The 26388-nt window shown below is 31.3% G+C and overlaps 2 protein-coding genes across 3 annotated transcripts; one reads left to right on the forward strand and one right to left on the reverse strand.

Moving 5' to 3' along the window:
- Positions 1-12463: 12463 nt before the first annotated feature.
- On the reverse strand, positions 12464-20287 carry LOC143197205 (uncharacterized). Its single transcript, XM_076405445.1, has 7 exons — positions 19868-20287; positions 18657-19732; positions 18112-18579; positions 17923-18059; positions 17589-17871; positions 17255-17405; positions 12464-15370 (listed from the first exon to the last, which is right to left on the reverse strand). The coding sequence occupies exons 1-7, from the start codon at positions 20052-20054 to the stop codon at positions 14526-14528; spliced, it is 3147 nt and encodes a 1048-aa protein (XP_076261560.1). The 5' UTR covers positions 20055-20287; the 3' UTR covers positions 12464-14525.
- Positions 20288-20468: 181 nt separating this feature from the next.
- Positions 20469-26148, forward strand: vig (vasa intronic gene). 2 transcript variants are annotated; one of them, XM_076405446.1, is made up of 8 exons: positions 20469-21499; positions 21614-21755; positions 22315-22497; positions 22731-22814; positions 22871-22957; positions 23012-23195; positions 23251-23454; positions 23878-26148. In XM_076405446.1, the coding sequence occupies exons 1-8, from the start codon at positions 21256-21258 to the stop codon at positions 23944-23946; spliced, it is 1197 nt and encodes a 398-aa protein (XP_076261561.1). In that variant the 5' UTR covers positions 20469-21255; the 3' UTR covers positions 23947-26148. The 2 variants fall into 2 exon arrangements, with proteins under 2 accessions (XP_076261561.1, XP_076261563.1); XM_076405448.1 differs by having other exon boundaries at positions 21132-21499; positions 22743-22814.
- The last annotated feature ends 240 nt before the right edge of the window (positions 26149-26388 follow it).

Genomic DNA, 26388 nt, shown 5'->3' on the forward strand with positions numbered 1-26388 from the left:
ATTAGCTGACAATTCGCCCTCAAACTTTTTATGAAGAAGGATTATTCAAGCTTCCAAATCGATGGTAAAAACGTGTGTGCTCTACACACGTAATGGAGATGACTACATTGGAAAATGTTAAATGTTTAGTTTGCGTTTAGTCGATTCCCCCTCGTATAGTTGTAAGCTATTGTAAAGATAAATTGTAGGTTAGTCGGTCACGGCTAGTAAAAATGTAATAAATTCAAATCATTTTTTTTATATATTTTACTAGACTGGACCTACAGTTTAACGTGGGCTCCAAACCACGGTCCTCGGCATTAAACCTACCGACTGGCCAGTGACCAACAACAAATCATCCCAGAAGACATCCGGTTTTACCCAGACGGGTTATTGGCTTGACTCGGATGGTTATTCCTTGTTGGATTTTCCACTGTTGCCTATAAAGACATTTACAATTACAATCATGGAAATAAATTGGATTGATTTGTCACCTTGTGATTATTTTTGTTTACGCCCTTGAAAGAATGACTTGGAAGCAAAATATTTGAAGGCAATGAAGAAGTAGAGGAGTATATGCGCAATTAGCTGACAATTCGCCCTCAAACTTTTTATGAAGAAGGATTATTCAAGCTTCCAAATCGATGGTAAAAACGTGTGTGCTCTACACACGTAATTGAGATGACTACATTGGAAAATGTTAAATGTTTAGTTTGCGTTTAGTCGATCCCCCCTCGTATAGTTGTAAGCTATTGTAAAGATAAATTGTAGGTTAGTCGGTCACGGCTAGTAAAAATGTAATAAATTCAAATCATTTTTTTTATATATTTTACTAGACTGGACCTACAGTTTAACGTGGGCTCCAAACCACGGTCCTCGGCATTAAACCTACCGACTGGCCAGTGACCAACAACAAATCATCCCAGAAGACATCCGGTTTTACCCAGACGGGTTATTGGCATGACTCGGATGGTTATTCCTTGTTGGATTTTCCACTGTTGCCTATAAAGACATTTACAATTACAATCATGGAAATAAATTGGATTGATTTGTCACCTTGTGATTATTTTTGTTTACACCCTTGAAAGAATGACTTGGAAGCAAAATATTTGAAGGCATTGAAGAAGTAGAGGAGTATATGCGCAATTAGCTGACAATTCGCCCTCAAACTTTTTATGAAGAAGGATTATTCAAGCTTCCAAATCGATGGTAAAAACGTGTGTGCTCTACACACGTAATGGAGATGACTACATTGGAAAATGTTAAATGTTTAGTTTGCGTTTAGTCGATCCCCCCTCGTATAGTTGTAAGCTATTGTAAAGATAAATTGTAGGTTAGTCGGTCACGGCTAGTAAAAATGTAATAAATTGAAATCTTATTTTTTTTTTAATATATTTTACTAGACTGGACCTACAGTTTAACGTGGGCTCCGAACCACGGTCCTCGGCATTAAACCTACCGACTGGCCAGTGACCAACAACAAATCATCCCAGAAGACATCCGGTCTTACCCAGACGGGTTATTGGCATGACTCGGATGGTTATTCCTTGTTGGATTTTCCACTGTTGCCTATAAAGACATTTACAATTACAATCACAAGCATACATCCATTCCCCAGCAGGATTCGAACCTGCCACTATCGCAACAGTAGAAGGGCCGTCCTGTCGCTATGACCACTGCGCTAACGAAGCCGGCAAATCAATAATTTAATATTATTCTGTAATAAAATGATAATTTAATAATATTTTAACTATTATTTGTTGATACAATATTAAATGTTACATGTTAAAAATACAAATAAATCTTTGTCATACGACAAGAGAGCAGATCATCAGAAGTTCAGGCATCACGTAAAACTATGAGATTATAGATGAGATAGAAGATTATAGTAGAGGAGAAAACTTGGGTATAGAAAAAAGATATTTTAGAAGTTGTATAGAGATATATAAAAAGGAAGTTATTAGGCTCCGGTTATTATATGGCCAGGCTATCTAAATTTATGCATAACATATAAAAAACAAGGCATATAGGTTAGTAAGCCGATGTACAGTAAATGCAGCTGGGTTAAACCTCTAATTTGTAGAAGAATAGTCCCAGATGAGATAAAATTTATAAAAGTTCATGAAAGCGACGTAAATATCATAGAGTGCTACCTGACAGAAGTGCTAGAAGCTTGTGTATCTCTTCAATTATAAAGGTAAGAGAAAGAAGTTAAAAACGTTGTATCAAAGTCTAGTGTTGGGTTAGTCGCAAAACAATATGGGAAAAGGTTTATATCCACACAAGAGATTCAGCTCCGTCAAATTAGAGATTAAACAATTCATGGCCTATAGGAAAGCGTTAATATTAGATATGTCAATTTAATTAATAAACATTATCTCAAGAATGAACATGATCGAGTTTAAGGTTATTTTTTGACCTGACAAGACATAATTCGTTGTAATTTGTCGAAAATAAAATTTATTTGGAGTTTTTTTACTTTGTACCATAGCAGCACTTCCCTAGATTAAGAGTCTGCAATGCTTAACATGGAAAAAGCACATAGTTGATAAACTAAAACAACTTGGACTTAAACTATCACAAATATTTTGCTTTATCAACTCAAATCCAAGTTATCATTGGATAAAAAAGCTATACGAATCAATACTTAAGCTTATTTAGTCATATGGAATCCAACTATGGGGTACTGCTACGAACTCTAATGTAGCCATCATACAACGGTTCCAAGACAAAGTATCGACGCTCCTTACTATGTCTCTAATGGAGTGAGACAACGCGATATCGCTCTAGAGCTCATAACGAGTGTAATTCAAATTGTTTGCGTCAAGTACTTTAAAAGAGTGTTACTGCACACCAATATGCACGCTAATGTGCGACGTGATAGTGAAGTGCGTAGACTAAAACGTTTAACACCATCTGATCTGTTTATAGGACAGATATAGATTTTAGAAAACAATTTAGAATTGGACTAATTAAGTTAATATTTTATATAGGAGGTCACTTAATGAAGTGATTTTGTACCTATCGTGTACATAATATAATCACAAAAAATGCTTATTGTCCACTGGACAAATTGTTGGACCACAACGTTTAAGAGTAATAACAAAAAAAAAGAATCTGCAGAGCACTTTGCAGCCTGCAATTTTTTAATTTTTTTGACTTTTTTTCCTTCTACGTATTATGTAACATTAATAAATAAAAACTGGTAAAAAATCAAAAGAAATATGTTTTTTTTTATTTCACTTGAAAAATAACTAAAATTCTTACCGCTGTAATACCGATAGCGACAAATAAAGACCAATACTGGAATACCACTTAAAATTTTAGTATTACTGATTTTTGCGGGTATTGTTCTATGATTTCTTTAGTTTGTTTGGAAGAGAGTCGTGTAATCCATCGCATCAGCTATATAAAGTGAATAGCGATTTCATGTTATTGGACTAGTTTTTATTTAATGAATCACTATATATATATATATATATATATATATATATATATATATATATATATATATACTCATTAACATGTTTGCCAATGGGACGTGCAATGTTTGATAAAAGATTTTTATTTTCGAAACGAAGCAATCCCCCTGAAAAGCATTCATGTGACTTTGTTTGAATGGCGCGCTTGCCAGAGCATCAAAAGGTTTTGCCTTTCAATGCAAAGGCCCAACGAGCTCGTTTGATCTTATATTATGTGGCGCAACGGCACAAATGAAAGCCTTCTCTCCTCGCCGATTTGCCATCTAATAGACCACAAAACCAAACAACAAACATCTCATCTCTTATTCTTGTCTCCCAATAATGCCCGCTTAATTTCTTTCGAGTGCTTGTACTTTCCGTTCGGTTCACCCCCTTTTTTTAATTATAAAATGGCGATTTCAAACTTTATTGCCCACCTCTTTTTTTTTTTCATTCGACCTCGGTATTGTCAGGTGCGAGATAACAGTTTAACATATATATATTTTTTTATATTTATTTATCTCAGTTTTATTAAAAACCAAAAAATTGTATATATTATATATTAGTCCTCACTATTATATTGTGATTCATTGACTGTATGTAGAATTTTTATTTCGCGAAGGAAATCAACAATTTTTTGTTTCTTATTACATATGCTTAGTGAAATCATCATTTCAAAGTAATTTATTACTTATGGTTCTGTAGTACTTTAATCAATACCCAAGCAGGACAAGGGATTAACTACTTGAGCTAAAGTTAAGAGTAACATTTACTCGTATACACTAAACAAGTTCGTGTGGAGCCGGCTTGGTGACGTATTGGTAAAGGCGATAGGACGGTCCTCCTACTGTTGCGATAGCCGCAGATTCGATTCCTGAATGATTGTTCTAGGCAAGAGTGTAAAATCCGACAAGGAAAATGATCCCAGTCACACCAGTAACCAGGCTGGGTAAAACTGGATGTCTTCTGGGATGTCTTCTGGGATGATTTCTAAAGTTGGCCACTCGCCAGTCGGTAGGCTTAATGCTGAGAACCGTGGTTGGGAGTCCACGTTAAACTTTAGGTCCAGTCCAGATAAACTCATAGTTGGTAAAAGGAGATTTTAAAATATATTAAAAAAAAAGTTCGTGTGGTTTGGTACACTTCGATATTCTGATTTCCGGTGGTATTGAAATGTTAGAACGGCGCTGAAATAATTATGTGGCTCTTGATGGAGATTACGTTAATGCATAAAGATTGATAATTGATATTGACAATTTTGAACAAAAAAAAACGCGTTTTCTTTGTTACGCCCGGGACTTTTCAGCCCATATTCTGATGTTGATTTATTAAATCTTAATAGAAATGAGATTTAATTAAACGCCATTTAAAAAAGATTAGTGAGTGTGTTAGTTCTTGAGAGGGTCTCCACGTATTTCAATATACAGACATTTGTTACTGTAATTAATGTTATATGTCAAATATATTTTTGATCTTATATTGAAAATAAAGCCAAAACAAGTTCTAGTAATATTAACATATCATTTTAAAGTTATTCTCATTACTCTATTATGGGAGAAACATAATTCATTTAATAAATTGTGGTTGAATGTCGACCACAGAGTAGAGATGTAGAGGCAAGGAAAATATATATCGATTTTTTAATATATAATTAATTGCTTATATGCGATAAAATATTACTTTTTGAAGGGAAAAAATACAGTTGAAGCAAAAACTTGGTTTGATGCCGAATTTCTGGATGCTGCCCCAGGAAAATCAACCATCAAGGATTGGTATACTAAGTTTAGATGTGGTGAAATAAGCACCGACGACGGTTAACGCAGTGGACACCCAAAAAAGGTTGTTACCGTCCAAAACATTTTAAAAATCCACAAAATGATTTTGAATGACCGTAAATTGAAATTGAATGAAACATCAGACACTCTAAAGATATCAACTGAACGTGTACATCATATCATTCACGAATATTTGGATATGAGAAAGCTCTGTGCAAAGTTGGTGCCGCGCGAGCTCACTTTTGACCAAAAACAACGACGAGTTTATGATTCGGAGCAGTGTTTGAAGATGATCAAGCATAATAAATCCGAGTTTTTGTGTGGATATGTGATAATGGATGAAACATGGCTCCATCGTTTCACTCCGAAGTCCAATCGATAGTCATCCGAGTGAACTCTATACGATGAATCCGCTCCAAAGCGTGGGAAAACGCAACAGTTGGCTGGCAAGGTTATGGCGTCTGCATTTTGGGATGCGCATGGAATAATTTTTATTGACTACCTTGAAAAAGGAAGGACAATCAACAGCGACTATTACATAGCGTTATTGGACCATTTGAAGGACGAAATCGCCGAAAAACGGCCGCATTTGAAGAAAAAGAAAGTGCTGATTCACCAAGACAATGGACCGTGTATTCTCCAGATCTGGCCCCCAGCGACTATTTCGTGCTCTCAGATCACAAAAGAATGCTCGCTGGGAAGAAATGTTCGTCGAATGAAGAGGTGATCGTCGAAACTGAGGCCTATTTTGAAGGACAAATCGTACTACAAAAATGGTATCGAAAAGTTGTAGGGTTGCTACAATCAGTGTATCACCCTTGAAAGGAATTATGTTGAATAAAAAAAAAATTTGCCAAAAAAATGTGTTTTACTATGGTAGGCCAGGGACTTTTCAATTGACCTGTTACATATCGATATATTGTCGGAATCCCTACCACAGGGTAATTACTAGTTATTATCATAAATCAATATTTTCATGATTCGTTATTACAGTCATCTTTACAGCCTATTTAAAAAAATCTTGTCTCTATTGTATGAAAACCGTTAAATTTGTATGAGAAATAAGAAACGCCAATATAATAAATCAACGTAAAATGAACTAAGGAAGCAAAACTGTAATTAACCAAGGATCCGCCTACCCTAAAATTCGAAAGTGAAACGCGCGGAAATTTTTATTTGTCACCAGTTAACGAGCACTTTCATAATGAGCTCACCAAAGGTATATTACGTCTACTATAAATAATAATTATTAGAGGTTGAGAGAGAGGGCAGGGCTCAGATGAGCGCGAGCAGTGCAGATGCATATTCTAATTACTCGGGGTGTAATTGATTTGGGTTTCCATCTCACGAGACCAGGATGGATCGGTCTCGCGAGACCTGATGCCGTCGTTACGACGACAAAGACATCATATTTGTTTAGTGGCGGGATCGTCGGGGATAGATGACATAAGCGGACGCTTGGGCGTTATACAAGGCTTCTAGAGATATTATTCCACTTGATAATGCTAACAATTTTATTTAATTCGATTAATCTAATGTTATTTATTGTTAACGCCGTTTTGTTTTGTAGCTAATGTTTGAAAAAATTAATATTAATTTCTAAATACCGTTTACAATGTGCTTTCATAGTGGAAGTGGAATACCGGCCACAATAGATAGTGCGAACCAAGGTATTTTTTTAACAGGTCAATTGAAAAGTCCCCGGCCTACCATAGTAAAACACATTTTCTGGCAAAAAATTCTAGTGACCCTCCAACTTTTCGATACCATTTTTGTAGTACGATTTGTCCTTTGCTTCAAAATAGGCATCAGTTTCGGCAGTCATCTCTTCATTCGAAGAAAAATTTCTTCCCAGCGAGCATTCTCTTGAGATCTGAGAACAGGAAATAGTCGCTGGGGGCCAGATCTGGAGAATACGGTGGATGAGGAAGCAATCCGAAGCCCAATTCATGTATTTTTGCCATAGTTTTCACTGACTTGTGACACAGTACATTGTCTTGATGAAGCAGCACTTTCTTTTTCTTCAAATGCGGCCGTTTTCGGCGATTTAGTCCTTGAAACCGTCCAATAACGCTATGTAATAGTCGCTGTTGATGGTCCTTGCTTTTTCAAGGTAGTCAATGAAAATTATTCCATGCGCATCCCAAAATACAGATGCCATAACCTTGCCAGCTGACTATTACGTTTTCCCACACTTTGGAAGGGGTTCATCGTGTGCAGTCCACTCGGATGACTGTCGATTGAACTTCGAGTAAAATGATTGAGGCATGTTTACGCTTGGTCATCTTCAAACACTGGTCCGAATCATCAACTCGTGGCTGTTTTTAGTCAAAAGTGAGCTCGCGCGGCACCCACTTTGCATAAAGCTTTCTCATACCCAAATATTCGTGAATAATATGATGTACACGTTCAGTTGATATCTTTAGAGTTTCTGCAATTTAATTCAATTTTAATTCATGGTAATTCAAAATCATTTTGTCGATTTTTTAAATGTTTTCGTCGGTAACAACCTCTTTTGGGCGTCTACTGCGTTCACCGTTTGCGGTGCTCATTTCACCACCTCTAAACTTAGCATACCAATCCTTGATGGTTGATTTTCTTGGGACAATGTCCGGAAACTCTGCATCAAACCAAGTTTTTGCTTCAACTGTATTTTTTTTCCTTCAAAAAGCAATATTTTATCAATACGCAAAATGCCTTTTTATCCATTTTTTTCACAATAACAAAAGTTGCTTCACTCAAAATGCTATAATTCACAAACTAATGTTCATAGAGTATATATAGAGGTTTTACTTAAATAGGCGAGACCGAGGAAATGTTTTGCGTGGCCCCTTCAATGAGACCACCCTCTGAGACCACTTTTTTTATTGATTGATTTGAATTGGCCTACAAAGGCATTTAATTGGCTCATTTCGATAATGCGATTATTCGTTTCAGTTTGTTTACGACGCCATTTTTGTGTGTCTAGCATAAAATGCACTAAGCACTTTTGTGTCTTAAATATAATTACTATTATTTGATTATAATGTATCTTCATCCTCAAAAGTGTTGTGTATCCAGTGTATGCGCCGAAATAAAAAACCAGGCGTAGTTTTCCTTGGAGGAAACAACCCTAGTTAGCTAGATTAAGGATGTGAGTGTGACTTAGCATTGCTTTTACTTGGTACGTATACAATTATTTATATAAATTATTTATGTTTATATATATTATTATTTGCAGGAATACAACAGAGGAAATCATGAAAATATTACACACATTTTAAACACAAAATGTGTCCAAATGGAGTGATGGTAAAATGACATTGAAGGTAAATGTGATTATACTACATGAAAAGATTTTGTTACCCTTCAAAAAATTGTTTGTAAAGTGCCATCAATTAAAAACTTAATTATTTTGAAGCGGTTCATTTACTTGACACAAATGTATATTGGTTAAGATACTTTAAGGCTTCTTAATCTTTTCAACAAGGATGTTAATAAAATACTGTATTAATATAATACAATTTGTAGACCAACAAGATGAGCTTGAATTTATAGATAAAGGGTTATCATGCCTATTTTATTATATTGTTAATAATAGATGCTTAAGTGTCTTTTTAACTCCTCAATTTTACCATAATAAGAGCACAGAAATAATTTTGATTGCTAAGTATTGCTTTTTGGTATGTTTTCACCATTCTGACATATATTGACTGAACTGTTTTAATTATTTGTTCGATAATTTTCATCATAACATTGTAGTAATAATAATTATATCTTGTCTGAATACATATTTGTGTTGAACAAATAAATACAATATTAACAGTTACAGACTTTCAGCTCTGATACTATGCTTTCAGTATGAAGGAACAAGAAGATAGAAACTTTAATACATCTTATATGAATTGATAGCACTAAAGAAATATGAAATAGGGAAAAAGAGCTATAGACTTTTTCTATATATTTGCGACATTTAGATTGCAGCCATTTTTATATCCACATTTAATTATTATTTATTTATATATCTATATTTCATTATTTTTTATTTATATACATAATATATATTCATTATATACTTATATTTTAGTTTTTTTGATATTGTACAATATTTGTATTTATATGGAATTTTATATTAATAAATGGTTTTAAAAAGTTAGTTAGTATAAGTGACATGGAGATGTACATATTTACTGAATATTATTAACATGCAATGAATAATTTCATTTTAAAGAAAGTAGAATTACTTTTATATTTGAATGTTCTGTGGAGCTGTAAAAAGGAATGGAATAATAATCCCACAAATGTTTTATCGTATTTTAATATAAATACTAAATAAAAATTAAACATATACCTAATCATAGAAAAAAACTAATCCATGACATAATTAAAAATGATCGCACAATAACTACTAGAGCTTTTTTAAATAAAATAAATGCTTCATTTATTATTGAACGGAATTATATTTTAATCACTATTCAAATATATAATAATATGTTCAGCTCTTCTCCCGGGACGAGATTTCTTCGATTGTTAATAATTTTGCCAGATTTTCTATGTCTTCAGATTAAATACGTTCTTTGTTAGTATTTGTGTCTTGAATTTCCAGTTGTAGTGCTGTATTTGTATTTTTTGAAGTTAAAATATATCTCTTTCATTATCAGTATTCATCTCAGCATTTTTTTAAATGATATTTTAAAAGTCTCCTTTTACCAACTATGGGTTTATCTAGATTGGACCTACAGTTTAACGTGGGCTCCGAACCACGGTCCTCAGCATTAAGCCTACCGACTGGCGAGTGACCAACTTTAGAAATCATCCCAGAAGACATCCGGCCTGGTGGTTACTGGCGTTACTGCGATCATTTTCCTTGTCGGAGATTTTACACTCTTGCCTAGAACATTCACAAATTTTAAACAATCACAAACATAAATTTACGACCATGCCCCAGCAGGATTCGAACCCGCAGTTATCGCAACAGTAGGAGGACTGTCCTATCCCCTTTACCACTGCGCCACCAAGCCGGCTCTCAGCATTATTTGTAATAACAAATACTGATTCTTTAAATCGGGGATAGCAGATAGGATAAGTTGAGGATTCTCTTTCAAAATATTCTCCAAAATAAACATAGAATGTTTAGCTGAATGCATCATTCTACTGAAAGTGTATAAAATAATAAAAATAGATGGTAAAAAATATTTCTTACCTGCTGATAATATAAATCTTAACCAAAAAATGTCGCGACCATCATTATTTTCTGGTATTTTTTAACAGCCAAGAAAATAAATTGTTGAATATTAAAGAAGAGTTTTCCTATGAGAAAATGTATTTATTAGAAATATTTTGTATAAATGTTGAATATAATTTATCACCTCTTTACGGTTAATATTTTTTAAGAAATTTAACTGCTACTGTAAAAACTTTTTCAAATCTTTTGGAATCGATTCAATTTCTGGAACCTATCGAATCTAAATTTTGTTTTCAAGATATTTGGAAAGAAGTTTTGACAATCAAAAGACTTACAAAAATCGAGAAAGTTAAATCGAAACCAAAAAGTCAATCAAAAAAATATTACTTATTATTGCCATAAAAACAGTCAAAAGTATTTTACTATTTATCATTCTGAATTTTAATCTTTTTACCCTATTACATTAACAATCTTGAACAATATCGTTCCAAAATGCTGCTATATTAACATAACAATTTATTTATTCGAAATTATCATGATTTTAAATATATTATTCCATAAAATGTTTATAAACTGCAAATACATTTGTTCTATCCCTGAAGTGATAAACCATGAAAATTGCACAACCTGTTTGAGATGTGCAAACAATCAGAAGTCAAAGAGAGTTAAATCTGGCACATACGATCTATAATAAACGAGTTCGCACATTTAATTTCTTTTAAGCGATATGAGAAGCTTTATTGATCAAAGATTTTTTATTCTGTAAATTAGTTTTTTCATAGGAATTGTTATATTTCTATACTATTTTACTAATTTGAAAGTAATTCACGAATAAAACTACTCTTGCCCCTCAAAAAACTGTTAGAAATATAATTTTATTCGATTTCTGTGCCCTAAAAAGCTACGGAGTCGAAATACACCACTCTCTAGCTGCTTGCTTTGATTCAGAATAACAGGGATAACCCCAATCATTATGTACTCTAATATTATTTTATTCCGCTTATAAAGAACGCGATACCTATACGCACACAACATTCTGAAGTCCAAAGTATGTCTTATTCTAATTAATATCTCAGACGAGAGATATATAATTTAAGATAATTAAATCGATTTCCTAAAAAAATACTTGGCTTGTTTAGGATTTAAAGTTAAACTTACAGTGAATTAATTATAAGAAAAATTAATTAATATATATTTAATTTTCAATTCCATTATGGTAGCGCCATCTGTCGTTCGAGTAGCCACTCTCTGAAATCATTAATATCAGTAATATTAATTTTTGAACCAGGAATATAACTGATAATTCGATGTTTAAACAGTTAGTTCTACAATAGGACATGAATTGAAAGTTAGAAACAGGTAAAATAAAATCCAAGTTTTATATCTCTTCGGTGCGACTGAATCTTACTCCGGCTATTCGAAATATCTGATATGTAGATTTTTCCTTATCTCGTGGCCGCAAATAAATGAGATCGACCAAAATTGGGGTTATCCTATCAACTGAACAGCTCGATGTTCTAAGGATTCAGACTTATAGGAAGTATTAGATAGCATTAGAGGGGAAATATTATGCAGTTTTATAGGTTTAAAACGAATGCATAATTACATATTATACATCATATAGTAAACAAAACATAAATTTATTGAGAAATAATTGACAAGACAATTTCATTATGAAAAAATAAATAAATAATAGTATGAGCCCATGAGGTCTACAGACTGGTTATTGGACTGAGGTTTATGATTACATTTCAGTTTCTACACTCTTGTCTTAAAATAGTGACAAGCATCCATACATATAGTAGGAATTAAACCCACCGCATTTTGGTGACGGTAATTTTAAAGCGCCAGGAAAGAAAGCTCTGAAAGAGACATCTATTAATGGTGAATGACACTGAAATAACGCGCGATCTGCTAGTTTACAGTAAAGAATTTTGAAAATTAGGTTGGATGAAGAACTCCATAATAGATGGAGCCTACAGTATATTTAGGGAAACAATATGGAATTCATTTATATTTGTCACTTTTAGGACATCGACGCTGAAAATATATAAATTAGGAATAAGGAGAAAAAAATAAACAAATTGGCATAAAACTTTCATTGAAATAAGAATACTGAATGGAATGCAGCTTAATATGAGAACTACAGGCTAAAACTGAATATAGTTAAGGAAATAAACAATAACTCCTTCACAGAAAAAAATAATATGATAAAAATATAAGGACACCTTCTTTGTTGAAAAATTTATTGGCTTTATAAGAAAACTGACACTTGGATGTAAGGAACTTTACATTTTTAAAAATTATTTAACACAATATGAAAATACTAGTTTTTTTTTTCTTAAATTTTGATACAACTCTATTTACAAGGAGGTGTCTCTAAAAGCCCTAATAACAGTCATAGAAAAAATATTTTTCAAGTATACTTAGTAAAAAACGTTGGAAACGTGTGTATATTTTTGCACCAAAAAGAACTGGACCACATATTTGAAGCATTTACTGAAATATTAACAAATATACCTTTTCTATGAGCTGAAACTAATGCATGTTGAATGATTTATAACAAAATCGCATATTTTAAAACTACATACAAAACAAGTTTTGTTTATGTTAAATAATGAAATCAGTTTTTAAAAAAATGATTTCTAAAACTTTATAACATTCTTATATTAACTCTAAACAACAACACTTAAACGTTTTCTTTTTACTATGTAAAAAAACTGTACAACAGCTTTGCCCTATACATTATTTACAGATAAGTATAGTCTCACATCACTGACAAACATAAATTATTTAAATTTTTAGTGAGATCTCTTAAATACAAAAGCAAGTAATCAACACATGAATTGGTATCTATGGAATTAACATAAATATTGATGCTACTTGTTTTATGAAGAAATTTTCTTATATCTAACACTTTGTACTTAAATTCAGTTTTAGGTACTCAATAAGTACGATAATATAATATTGATTTTGTAATTGACAAAAATATATCATTTCTCAAAGATTACATATGAAAGATATTTCACTATGTTTTCATTTTATACCGAAATTAAAAACAATGATTACAACTTAATTATTTCATTTTCAATTTTTTATCAAGCACAAACAGTGTTAAACAATCTATATTCAAAATATACTGTTATATGTTATCATTAAGATGTTTTCCTAAAACATCCTATTTCCTATTTCCTCAATGTAATATTCTTCCCCCGTCAAATGCTTTTCAGAAATTGGTGTCAAGCAAAACACTGCTATAGGCCCATAATTTAAATGTTATTCCAATTAAAACAAAATAAACTAGTTAGTTTAAAGCATTAAAGTTCATAACAATTCATTAAATATCAAAAACAAAAACTGAAATTTTAACATTTTCTTTAAGTTTAATAAAATTTGAACGAATTTTTTTTTAATTAAATTATATTTAAAATATATTCTAAACCAAAATATTCTGAATAAAATAGTCTCTTAAATCAAAAATTATTGAAGTACAAAAAATAATAACGAAAAGGAAATAACATATACAGTGTATTGAAATAATGTTAAAAATGATGTATTTCCATCATTTGGGAACCTAGAATAAGATCATTTTCTTGCATAAGTAATCTTCATAAAATAGTAAACAAATAGCATCAGCAGGATCATAAGAAATAAAAGTATTATTGTGTAAACTGTAAAAATATATACACAAGAACTAAGAACATTCAGTAAAGGATATTCTAGTTTCTAATTTGACAAAAGACAAAATATACAAATTATATATTTAAAAAAGAAATGTCTTAAACATTTAAAATATAATTTAAAATGTTTACATTTCCTGGTTTTATAAAATGTACAATACAAATCTTAGAAAATTTACTTACACAATAAAAATCTTCACAGAGATTCTATAAATATAAATATATGTATATATATAAATATATGAATTATAAATATAAATCTATACAGTAATTTTATCAAAAACTTTACCACAAAGGAATAGAATTTAGAACACTTTTTTGGCAAAGTTTTGATTAAAAATCACTACATAATTTACTCTTATGTACAATAATAACATTTGTGTATTAAGTACAGACAGACTGATTAAAATATGCCAATTTTCATTCTCTGCGAATCAGCATGTTCTAACCAATCTGTAAATTAATATTAAATTTGTGGATCACATTTGGTCATTGATGTTAATATATCACCCAATATGTCATTGGAAGGCGGTGGTGGTGGTAATGGTTTTATTTTTAATTTAATAGGCTTTCTAGCTGACGAAACTTCTCCACTAGAACGTCGAACTTCTGATTTTTGCGGAGAATTGGCAATCGAGTTCGAATTACTAGATTTTAATGATAAAGACTCTGTATTAATTGATGTTAAAGAAGATGTAGACAGATCAGAAACAGAGGTTGATGACAAAATTTGCTTAACTTCTTTATTTGCATCTTCTTTGCAATCTACAGGTATAGCTGTCATAACCTTATTATGATTGTGCTTCTTATCATTTGAATGTTTAAGTTTGCTTGTTGATAAATTACTTTTGTGATGGTCGTGGTGTTTGTTCTTCTTCTCTTTATCTCTGTCTTTATTTTTATGAGAACTAGATGTATGTCTATGTCTATCTTTTGATCTGTACCTATCTTTATCCTTATCATGTTTATCTTTGTGCTTATGGTCTCTTATCTTGTCTTTATCTCGATCCTTGTATCTAACTTTGTCTTTATCTTTTATTTTAATTTCGTCTGAACTACCACTAGTTTTATGTTTTTCTCGCTCCTTTTCCTTTTCATTGTAATTTCTAACTTTCTCTCCAATTTTAATTTTAAATTTTTCAAAATCTATTTTTTGCTTGACTTTATCAATATTAGTATTCTTTTGAGGTGTTTGGGCAGCAGCTGATTTGGGCGTTTTTACTTTATTGTTATATGCTGGTATGTTATTTGAATTTTCTTTTGTCTCGGTTTCATCTAAATCATAATACATTCTTAACCGTACATGCCACGCTGAAAATAAATAACATCAAACATATAAATAATATACCTAAGATATATATAATTAAATGTACATAAATATGTTATAAATAAGTATATTAAAAATATATTTATAATTGTAATACCTTAATAATTGTTATAAAACTATGCAACATAAATAAAATATACCAAGGTAGGTAAAATGCAGAGATGCTGAGAAATTTGTATAGATTTTTGTCAATAAGGACAAATCCATTTTGAAATGGAATAAAACAATTGAAATAGTGTGATGTATTAACGAAATTCAGTTTATTATATATATTGTATGTCATTATTTATGGAATAAAACAATCGTTCAAATAGCCGCTGGAGAACTTTTCATTGCACAAATCCGAACGAATAATGGAATCAGTAGTGGATTCTGGGGGAATTGCCCACGAAAAGAATATGAATTTTATAGCAATTCTTAAACTTGCTATCAGCACATTTGAATAAAATGTAAGCAAATTGAAAATCAGTATATTCATATACTGTTATTTAAAAACTATGTTAAATCGCCATCTCTGTTCTTTCAGTTCTACAAAGAATACACTGTGTCATTCCATGTCAATCGTCAGGTATGTTCTAGGACTACCTCATGTTAAAAATAGTTATTACTGTACACAGATGATTCAATAACTGATTTTAAAGAATCTTCTAAAGATCTTAAATTTTGAAAAATTAGAGATTTAGATTACATTAGGAATAAATTTAAAATAACACTTGAACCATTTTTGTTCAGTACTTTGTTTTAAAGTACATAAAAATATTTAATGTAAAACTAACAAACCCAAAATATTTACCATTAACAGTGATATATTTATCCGAACAAAGTAAAGTACATAGAGTCACCTAAAATTATTAAGAACAAGCAAAAAGAAATGAAAAAGAAAAATGATATTGTTTTCCTTTAGCAAGGGGTGTACAGTAAGACCAGGAAATATGCGATAATTTTTTTAAAGTCACATGGATATATATAGTTGTAAATTAGGATGCTTTATTATCAGTCCAGTGCCTTCATTATTAATAATTGACTTGATACGTCGAATTTTTGATAAACTAATTGAGTAAATATTATTAATACACAAACATTTTCTAAGGGATTAATATACCAGTAAGTGTAGTGACCAATCTAGTATGTATATCAATATTACTATGATTTCCATACAGCTCCAAGATGTTTTACGATGTTTCGGGTCATTAATTTTTTGCGGTAGGCAATATATTCTATTTCTAATAAATCACTTTTAGTTAGACGGTAATAAAACCTTTTGATATATTTTGAGCATTTTAGCAGTACTTAGTTTATATCTATATACGTGCAAACTAAACCGTCATTTTGGAAAACATCTCCGAATGCACGCGTCTACCGGATGTTTAACGCTCCACTGGATGAATTTTCTGATGAATACATATGTAAATGAAAAAAGTCGCACGCGAAACAAGTTTAGTCCGAAAAAATTACGTTGTTTCAAAAAACGGTTTTATAACACGATGTGTACGTAACGTTCTATGATCGAATATCAAACTAAACAAAACATTTCAGGAGAAAGGGCAAGACATTTGCTCATTTCTCAACAGCCTCTAACCATCTCTAAAAACTTATGTTGTTTTGTCAGTTACTGTGGTTGCTATTGTCAGACAGACATCAAACAGAAATCTTAATATGAAAGATATAGACCTACAATTCTGCACAAAATTAAAGAAATAAAATAAGTTAAATAATACCCCTATGGTAATATCTCAAATACAGAATAATGTTAAATTATATCAATTACTTAATTATTTATTAACAGTAATATTAGATATATCAAAAATATTGAAATATTAAGAACATTAGTAATGTTATAAGAATTATTAAATTACAACTTAACTTACCTATACTAGTCACAGCTGTAACAGTTCGAAATTGGTGGATAATGTTCCGGGGCAAAAAATATATGTCATTATCATATAAATTTATCCTGGCATATTCAATACCTTCTCTTCTCAATTGATTTAATTTGGCGTCCTCGATCCACGTGACACACTGCAAGATGGTAAACCACGAATTAGTCATATAGATAGAATAAATGGTTCTAATTTTATATATATATATATATATATATATATATATATATATATATATATATATATATATATATATATATATATATTTATATTAAAACTATTATTCTAAAAAGTATGTTGAAATATGTTGGAATGCTCTTACCTGCGATATTGGAGGTTCATGCAAATCCAACTGCAGTTTTTCCGCTAAAATATCAAAATATTTTGCTGAAAAAGCTACCACATCTTTGGTAATCCTATTAATAGGCCCCTCGGATTTACTGCCGTGTATAGCTTTAAGAATACCAACAGCTGCTGTCGTTTTTCTATCTAAACCAGCACCAACATGGTCAGCATGAGCTCTGGTGCGATCCTCAAATAGGTGTTCTCTAGCTTCTGACATTCTTGGTAAATATTGTAAATTCCTTAGTTCATTTATACCAGTTCTAAAAATTACGATTACATAAACAGACAAATTTTATTAAAATATTCCATACCTTTTTCTTTTATTTGGTGTTCTATTATCGGCAGTTGGAACCAGCTGTTCTCCAGGCCTACACCAAATTATTGGTCCATCATTGCTTTCAGTGGGTCTCATTTGGTCCAATATTGATAATGGTCCCCAAGGCATTGTCTATTCAAATTATTGTTATTTATATAATAACAAAAAATAAGAAGTATCTTACCATTTTTAGGAAATAGTTATCTTCTAAAAGATCCAAAAGATCAGGAAAATAACCTCCTACTTCTTCATGAGCTGTACCAACAATACTAATTTGGTGAAGTGGTCCAAACCTGACAGTTCCTGACTCATAGTGCTGTACTACATTTCTGTTGTAAGCTGATAACGTTGTAGTTTCAATATCGGAGCTTTTACTCAAAAGACCATTTTTGACAGTCAAGCTTGGGTAATGTTCAGCCATATACTCTAGTATATCTGGTAAATAGGTTGCCGAACCATGAACAACTGCAATGACAAATCTCGCGTGCCCATTTGCATCTTCTTCAAAAACTAATTTAAACCACTCATTTGCCAATTCTTTTATCTCATTTGAACTAAGATGCTTAATTTCATCATGATACATTCTTAAAACTTGAGCTCCACCATTGGTGTGAGTTTCTATATGGAAATATTTTCGGTATCTTAGAGATGTCTAGAATAAAAATTATATATAATTCATAGTATTAAAGTCTGTAAAATTGAATAAATTTCTTTGAAAAAATGTCTTACATCTTCAGGAGGATAACTATAATTTCCATTTGTCAACAATCTTGGTTTTACATCCCTGTGTTTTGAGCTTGAACTGCTTGAATGTTTTCTACTTTTACTATATTTGCTGCTTTTTGAATCGTGCTTTTTACTACTGCTACTACTGCTATGCCTTCGATGTTGAATATCTGTTTTAGAATGTTTTTGTTCAATGCTGGTCTTGATTTTAAATTCTGAAAAATCTATTTTCCTTAGTTTAATGTGTAACGAATTTATATCTGCTGAATGTGATCTCTTCGTTCTTTTTAATGGGCTTGAAACTACATCTACAGAACGTGTTCTAAATTTTCTTGGGGAACACGAAAGTTCCGAAAAAGAACCAGACTCAATTGAACTTGACTTGTGTGTTGACCAATGTTTATTTGATTGTTCCTCAATTGCATACAAAAGTTCAACCCCTTTTTTTCCTTCTAGTAGAGTTTTATCCAACTGTTCAACAAACATTGAGCAATGTTTGTGTTTCAATTTGATAGATGGGTCTTCAAAATTAATAAGCTCCGATTTTACTTTAATGGTATTATTGTTGGTGCTAAAAAGGGGGGACTGCTCAGGATTATCTGTGCAATTTTTATCACAGCCTATGTTTAAGTCTGGTTTAGATAAGGCATGGGATTCTAGAATAACTTGTGAGTCGTTTAATTGATCATTTAACTCCTTCATCCTCTGATCAGGAGTTAAAAGAGCTTCTCCACCATTGTACTCTTTACTAATTTCTTCACACTCACTTTTAATATCACTACACTTTACAATTACATCACTATTGGTTTCTGGAAATAGTTTACTTTGACCGAATGTCACAGCCCTATTGCTTAACTTTTCACCTTCAGAACAATCAGGTAATTTTGTCTTTCCTTCAACAACAATGCCTTGTAAAAAATGATTTGATTCTGAATCTGCTGTAATGGAGGGAGTCTTTGGTGTTTCAAAAATAATGGGATTATGATTATAGGGATTATTTGCAATAATGTCCTTATTGTAACACTTCAACAAATTTTGACCATTACTTAATGACACAAATCCATCCGCTGGAGCTTCTCCTAAAAACAAATTATATGGTTAATTAATATCTAAGTAATATTTTTATATTATACATTACGAGAACGAAATGTAAACTATTATTTAGCAATGTTTAAAAAAATCGAACAGTATGTTTACAAATAAAAAGGACTTACTGCTAGCATTACTACCACTATTTGATAACTCCACTTCATCATTAAATGGTTCTTGTTGGTTATTACATTTACATTCAGAAACCATTAATTCACATAATGAACACTGCTTTTGAGTTTCAGAAACCGTGTCTTTTTTAAAAAACTTCTTGTTTTCGTCGTCTCCGTTTGTTTCGTCGTTGGACGCCATAATTCGATCTAGAAAGCCCGGGCACTTACTTCTTTTATTTTAGTAACCATAACAGATAGTTTACGCGTAACTTTTTTATAGACGTAAAATTATTTACATCATTACACGAACTACTTCGTAAAACTGCCAACTATATTTTTTTAACTTAAGGAAAAACACGACAAAACTACAGCAAATCGCAATCGCGGCGCCATGCTTAAACCGGCCAGTTTCTGTAGTGACCAGTAGCGTCCAGAATATTTACAATCCATTTCATAATATACTTGGTGTAATCATCTGGTTAATTACGGGGCTAATATTACATATTGTTTTTTTTCATACATTTACATACAAAGAAAAGCAATACTTGAAAATATTATTGTCTACAGAATTATTTCAAAAAAGTTAATAAGACAGTATATACGTACCAATAATACTAACGCCACTGTTGTGATATTTGTCAATTTAGAAAAATTTTTATTATTGGATTTTTTGATCTTTTATCGAAATTAACAGTTTATTTTTAATATAGACAATCGAAAAAATCCTTACATTAGTCGATTTGTCATTCTTTATATTACTTTCTCAGAATTGTTAAAGTTTATTTTTTTACTAAATCGTGCCGATCGTCACGTATACATATGAGCGGGAAGTTTAAATCTGAAATATTTTAAAATCAATGGTGTTTACTGTAATAATACAAATTAAATTATTTAGAGTATTATATATGAACATTATTAGCTGACTTTATAGAAAATAACTATTGAGAAGCATGACTGTAATTGTTCTTAGTAGTTTTGCTGATTTGTTTACCAATACATGTCAATAATTAGCATTTTATTAAAGATATTAAACTAAATGTATATTAAATAACATTATTATTTATCAGTCAATAAATTTTTTAAGGAATAGAATACTTATTATTATTTAATATGTTCACATGAGCTGATATAATGACCCTTTTGTAGTAATGTAATTATAGAAATAATGTTTAGTAATATTGAAAGTGGCGGGTAAAAAGCAGAGTAATCATTCCAGCTTGAACATCATCGCGCATGCTTGTTTGTCCAGTTTGTCGTGCGCGGGACGATGCCAAACCAAATTCCTCGTGTGCCGGCCATATTGTGTTTAATGAGTGCGTGAACTACAACAGGCCCAGGAAGCCAAAACGAAATCTTCCAACATCTATAAGTTGTGAAGACTTTTATATCTTTTAACCATCATGGAAAACTCCTACGGGATCGGTGTAACCAACAGGTACGAACTTTTTTTAGACGATGAATCCGATCCTTTGGAAACTTTGTTCCAAAAGGAACAAGAGAAGGAACAGAAGAAGAAAACTAAAGTAGCGGAGAAAGAAAATAAGACAAAATCGGAAGCGACGAAGGGAAAACCGGCAACCAGTATACAGAAAAAAACTATTAAGGAGAATACGACTCATAAAGCCCCAGATAATAAACGAGACGGTAAGTATGTCGAACCGACGGCCATTCCGCACGAAACAGTGCACATGTGATTGAACGCCGATTTCATGTAATTCGCGCAGTATTCAGTGTTTAGAAGTGCAGTTGTTTTTACAGATTTTAAGCCAAATCAAAGGGCAAGCGCTGAAGGTAAAACAGAACGGCCTTTTAACAAATTCAACAATGCTGAAAATCGCGAGGAAAGGAATAATAGGCGAAATCGTGAAGACAGACCGTTTAATGGACCTTCTGAAAACCGGTAAGCACAATTTGCATGCTTATTTTTATTTGCTTATAAAAGTGCATAGTGTACTTACATCTTATATTGGTGTTTCAATCAATTGCCTTAATACTTTTAATCAGTGGATTATATAAGATAAATGATATTTTCTATGTATTGGTTAAATAAATAAGTGAAATTATTTTTTATATCTATCTCTGATTATAGTTTTTATTTTATACTGGTATTTAATTTCTACAACAATAATTTGGATTATTATTTATAGTGACCAGTAATAGCTGGCTTTGTTTATATATTTGTTTATAGTTGTGATAATAAGCCCATATCTACCAAAGCTGCAATGATACTGTGTCGATCTTTTCCTATCCTATCTAAAAAATTTAAATGAAAGCTTAACATAAACACCTATTACAACTAGAAAAAAAAATCTGTAATGTGTAATGGAAATACCAATGGCGTATTCAATTTAGAAAATTTTTTATATATACAATTAGTGTACCACTGGTATTTATATACATACATATAAGTGTTTGTTTTGAAGTTAGAATGATTGTTTGCATGTTGTACATACTTACAGTGATCGTGAAAATCGTCCCAGGCGTGAGAATGCCGAATTCGACACTCGTACCCGTGAACGTGGGGAAAGAAGAGAGGGACGTCCAATTGGTAACCGACCTGGCGGACCAAGAGGACCAAGAAAAACTTTTGATGATCGACGCGGAAAACGAGAATTTGATAGACAGTCTGGATCGGACAAAACGTAAGTATTTCTAATATATGCTGACAGTTAAAAATAAGTAACCAATATTTTACCTTGATTGCCATAAAACTTTACAATTCTGCTTAAATATTTCTTAAGATAGTATGCATACTTGCATACATACATGCTAGTCTACAAAGAGAATTACAATTTTTATCTGTTAGCATATCTTTTTAATATAATCAATATTTGCTATAATAATAATGTTGGTGATGATACCTTAATTAATGCAGCCATGGTTACAGAGGAGTTAAGCCAGTAGAAAAAAGGGATGGTGCCGGAGCTCATAATTGGGGATCTACCAAAGATATTATTGAGTAAGATTATATAAAATGGTACCATAAATTGAATATTATATTTGTATACATTTTAGAGCTGTAGCTGATAGATCTAATGAAGCAGATCAGAGTTGGGGAGAAACTGAAAAATCTGTCAATGAAGTGAATGATACTGAGAAAAAGTTAGTATTCTTGTTTTTTTTTAATTTCATTTTTATACTGATTTTATGTGTTAGAGAGGAAATTGTTAGTGATGGAGCCCCATTGGAAGATGAACCTAAAGAACTGACCCTTGATGAATGGAAGGCTCAGCTCGCTGGACGTGCTAAACCTGTTTATAACATACGGAAAGCTGGTGAAGGAGAGGATCCAAGTCAATGGAAAAAAATGTTTGAACTGAAAAAAAAGGAAAAGGAAGAGGTTGGCGGTATGTCTTATTTTAAAAAATTCATGTCTAAAAGTATTTCATTTATAGGACTCTGAAGAAGAAGAATATGATGCATCGGAATATCCACAAAGAGTAGGCCGACAAAAGCACATACTGGATATCGACATACAATTTTATGACAATAAGCGCCCAGGAGGTGGCAGGGGAAGAGGGCAAGGTAGAGGGGGTCGCGGTGGGCGTGGCGGTCGAGGTCCGCCTCGTGAAGGAGAGAGGAGATCCCGTGATGACCAGGTTTGTTTATTTATTTATTATTTCTTTTAAATATTAAGGACGTCCACGATACGCCAATGTGATTAATATCAATTCTTTCAACATATAAATTTTCATTTGATGCAATATTGATTAGAAGCGCACCTGGAAACATTTATTAAATTTCATCTGCCTATAATGACGGTTTGTCGACAAATGTTTTGCTAGTTCTAACATATGTTGCATTAGTGTGGATGAGCTTTCATATCTCAGTTTTATATTTTTTACCAGGTAATAACTGTTAAAGTTTGATTTGGGTGTAAATGATATTAGGGAACACTCCTTATTCACGAGTATATTAATTAGTAGTAAGTGTAGAGTGTATTATCTATCTGGGGACACTTAGAAATTATATATATATATATTTTTTTTACTTAATTATAACAATATACTTTTTATTTTTAGGTTGAAGACAAAAACTCTCCTAAAGCTCCGAAGGTGTATGATGAAAGAGATTTCCCATCTCTTGGTTAAGCTACCAATAAAGTCAGTTACTGTTGATGGCACCACTCCATCACCTACCATTTTAGTAACAAAGAAGTATCAACTCATTAAAATTGATCTTTTTTGTTACTACTTTGGTAATAAATTTAGAATTATCTCGCAAGTTTTCTTTTCTTTTTTTTTGTTTTTCCAGAATTGATTTGAAGTACACTCTCGTATTTTATGTGTGTTCGAATAAAATTAAGCAAATTGCTTAAGTTTAGTGGTTAACTGTTATTAGGATATTTAATATAATGGAGTGTATATTTGAAAATGTATACAAGACATTTATCCAATCGAAAAGTCGAGGAAGGTTTTTGCATATTGTGCAAGAAACTGCACACATTTACCTTCTTCATTGTACATGACGCCTCTTAAAACATTTTAGTGGATTTCAGAATTTCGTGATTTTGTTTTCTTTTTTCCTCAATAACATATACAATTTGAACTTTTTTTACTGAAGTATATACATTTCAGTTTAATTGTGTGGTGTAGAATGTACAAGTGAATTTACTTTATTAAATGAATTTGTATGTAAATTTGTACTTCATGCAGAATATCAGAACCTTCCTCAGATATGTGGCGAAATTTTAAGATTTTTGTTTTTTAAAAAATCATAACTTTCGTTTACGATTTCAGTGTAGACAGTACACCGAATCCTACATGGTTACTAGTCAGTTACATTCTGTATTGTTGACAGTTTCTACCTGGCTGCTCATGTGTCACTTTTGGTTTTCGCATTTCACCATTCTGTTAATCATTGAATATCATGCAGTTTATACATGTATTTTTAATAAAAATATAAAATTTATATTAATTGCTTTTAATACAACTTTTAATATGTATTTATAATATTCTTATTTTGACATGGTAACTATTTGCAACATGTTTGCCATCTTTATTAGTTCTTTTTAGCGATATCTATACTGTCAACATTGCCTTAAATACAAAAAAGCGATAACTAAGTTTCACATTCTCGTCCTATTCGTTTAATTATATATTGAATAAATTGGTTCTGATAAATAATTTTCATTTTCATTATCCTATACTAGGTGAGGTATTTGTATTAAGGTGTTGCAAACCTTGGCCTTAAATATATGTTTTAATTAGGATTTTGTAGAAGATAAGTTTTGTCTGAAGACTGCTAAAGGTGGCGTTAGGTATAGTTCCTTATATTTAAACTATTTCAAAATAAGATTTGCAAATATCACTCTGTATAATTTTCATTACATAGAGTGTATTTATTTAAAAAATTAAATTAAAGTTCCATAATGTCTCCCTTGCATCCTGATTTATATAAATATTTGGGTTTTGAAAATTATAATCAAGTACAATAGTAGTGAAATGCACTGAAATATTTTGAACTCTAATAATCAATACAATCATTTTACTGAAATATTTTATAATTGAGTTGTAGCAAATATATATATATGTATTAAATGACTGAAGTATCGGGTGTGAAATAAATAACACCTTTAACTTTGTTTATCAACTTGATTGAGTACTACAACATCATCGATTATAATAGATAGCCAAACAAAATTTCTAATGCATAGTTGTATTGTATAAAAGCATCTCGGCACATTTCCAAGTAAATGAAACTTACATCATTGACATAATCACGATATATTAACTTGTTGCAGGTTTATGTAAAAGTTAAAAGATTTTAAAGTATCACTTTGCCATAAAATTTAATGTAATTTTTTACAACTAATTTTTTGGATGTCTTCCCAAGAAAATATAATCAGCACCTGTAATAGTGTTTAATTAGATGTAGTACGTGGTCTCGGATATGTATATAAAATATATTTTCTACATAGATGGAGTACATGCGTTTTTAGTAAATAATCTTCAGTTGTGAAAAATTTGACCCCAAATATATCCAATGATATTTTACGCATTAATATTTATGCTAATTTGCTTTAATGTTTATAGTTTTTTTATTATTTTTTTGTTGTTTTGTTTTGAAACCCAGCGACAGGATTTAACGCGACTTCATGCTTCGGTTTTGTAACTTTTTTTCAATAATATTTATAAGTGCCAAACACTTCAAAACAAAACTATACAATATCAAAAAGCATAAAGTCGCATTTGCATTTGTTTAGTGAAAATATAAACTTATATTAATAAACAAAACTTGCAATACGATCAAATTTGTAACAGTTATGAATAAAACTGGGTTTTATTAACATAGTTAATGGTATTATTTTCCTAATTTCAGAAAAGTTGGACAATTCGTTTAGTTCGTAGAACTTAAAATTTCATTTTTTCTAAAAATATTCCAGCTATGTACTAATATTCGAATTATATTACAAGACGGCCACATTTCTAAGTATCTATTTATATACAGCATATGAATTAGCTAATTAAGTATTTACACTTTTTTTATTTACATTATTGAATTAGTACAATGTTGATATGGCTAATAATTTA

This window comes from Rhynchophorus ferrugineus, unplaced genomic scaffold (genome assembly GCF_030347505.1).
Source record: "Rhynchophorus ferrugineus isolate W39M unplaced genomic scaffold, kcgeb_rfMv2 rfM5, whole genome shotgun sequence".
Lineage (NCBI taxonomy): Eukaryota > Metazoa > Arthropoda > Insecta > Coleoptera > Curculionidae > Rhynchophorus > Rhynchophorus ferrugineus.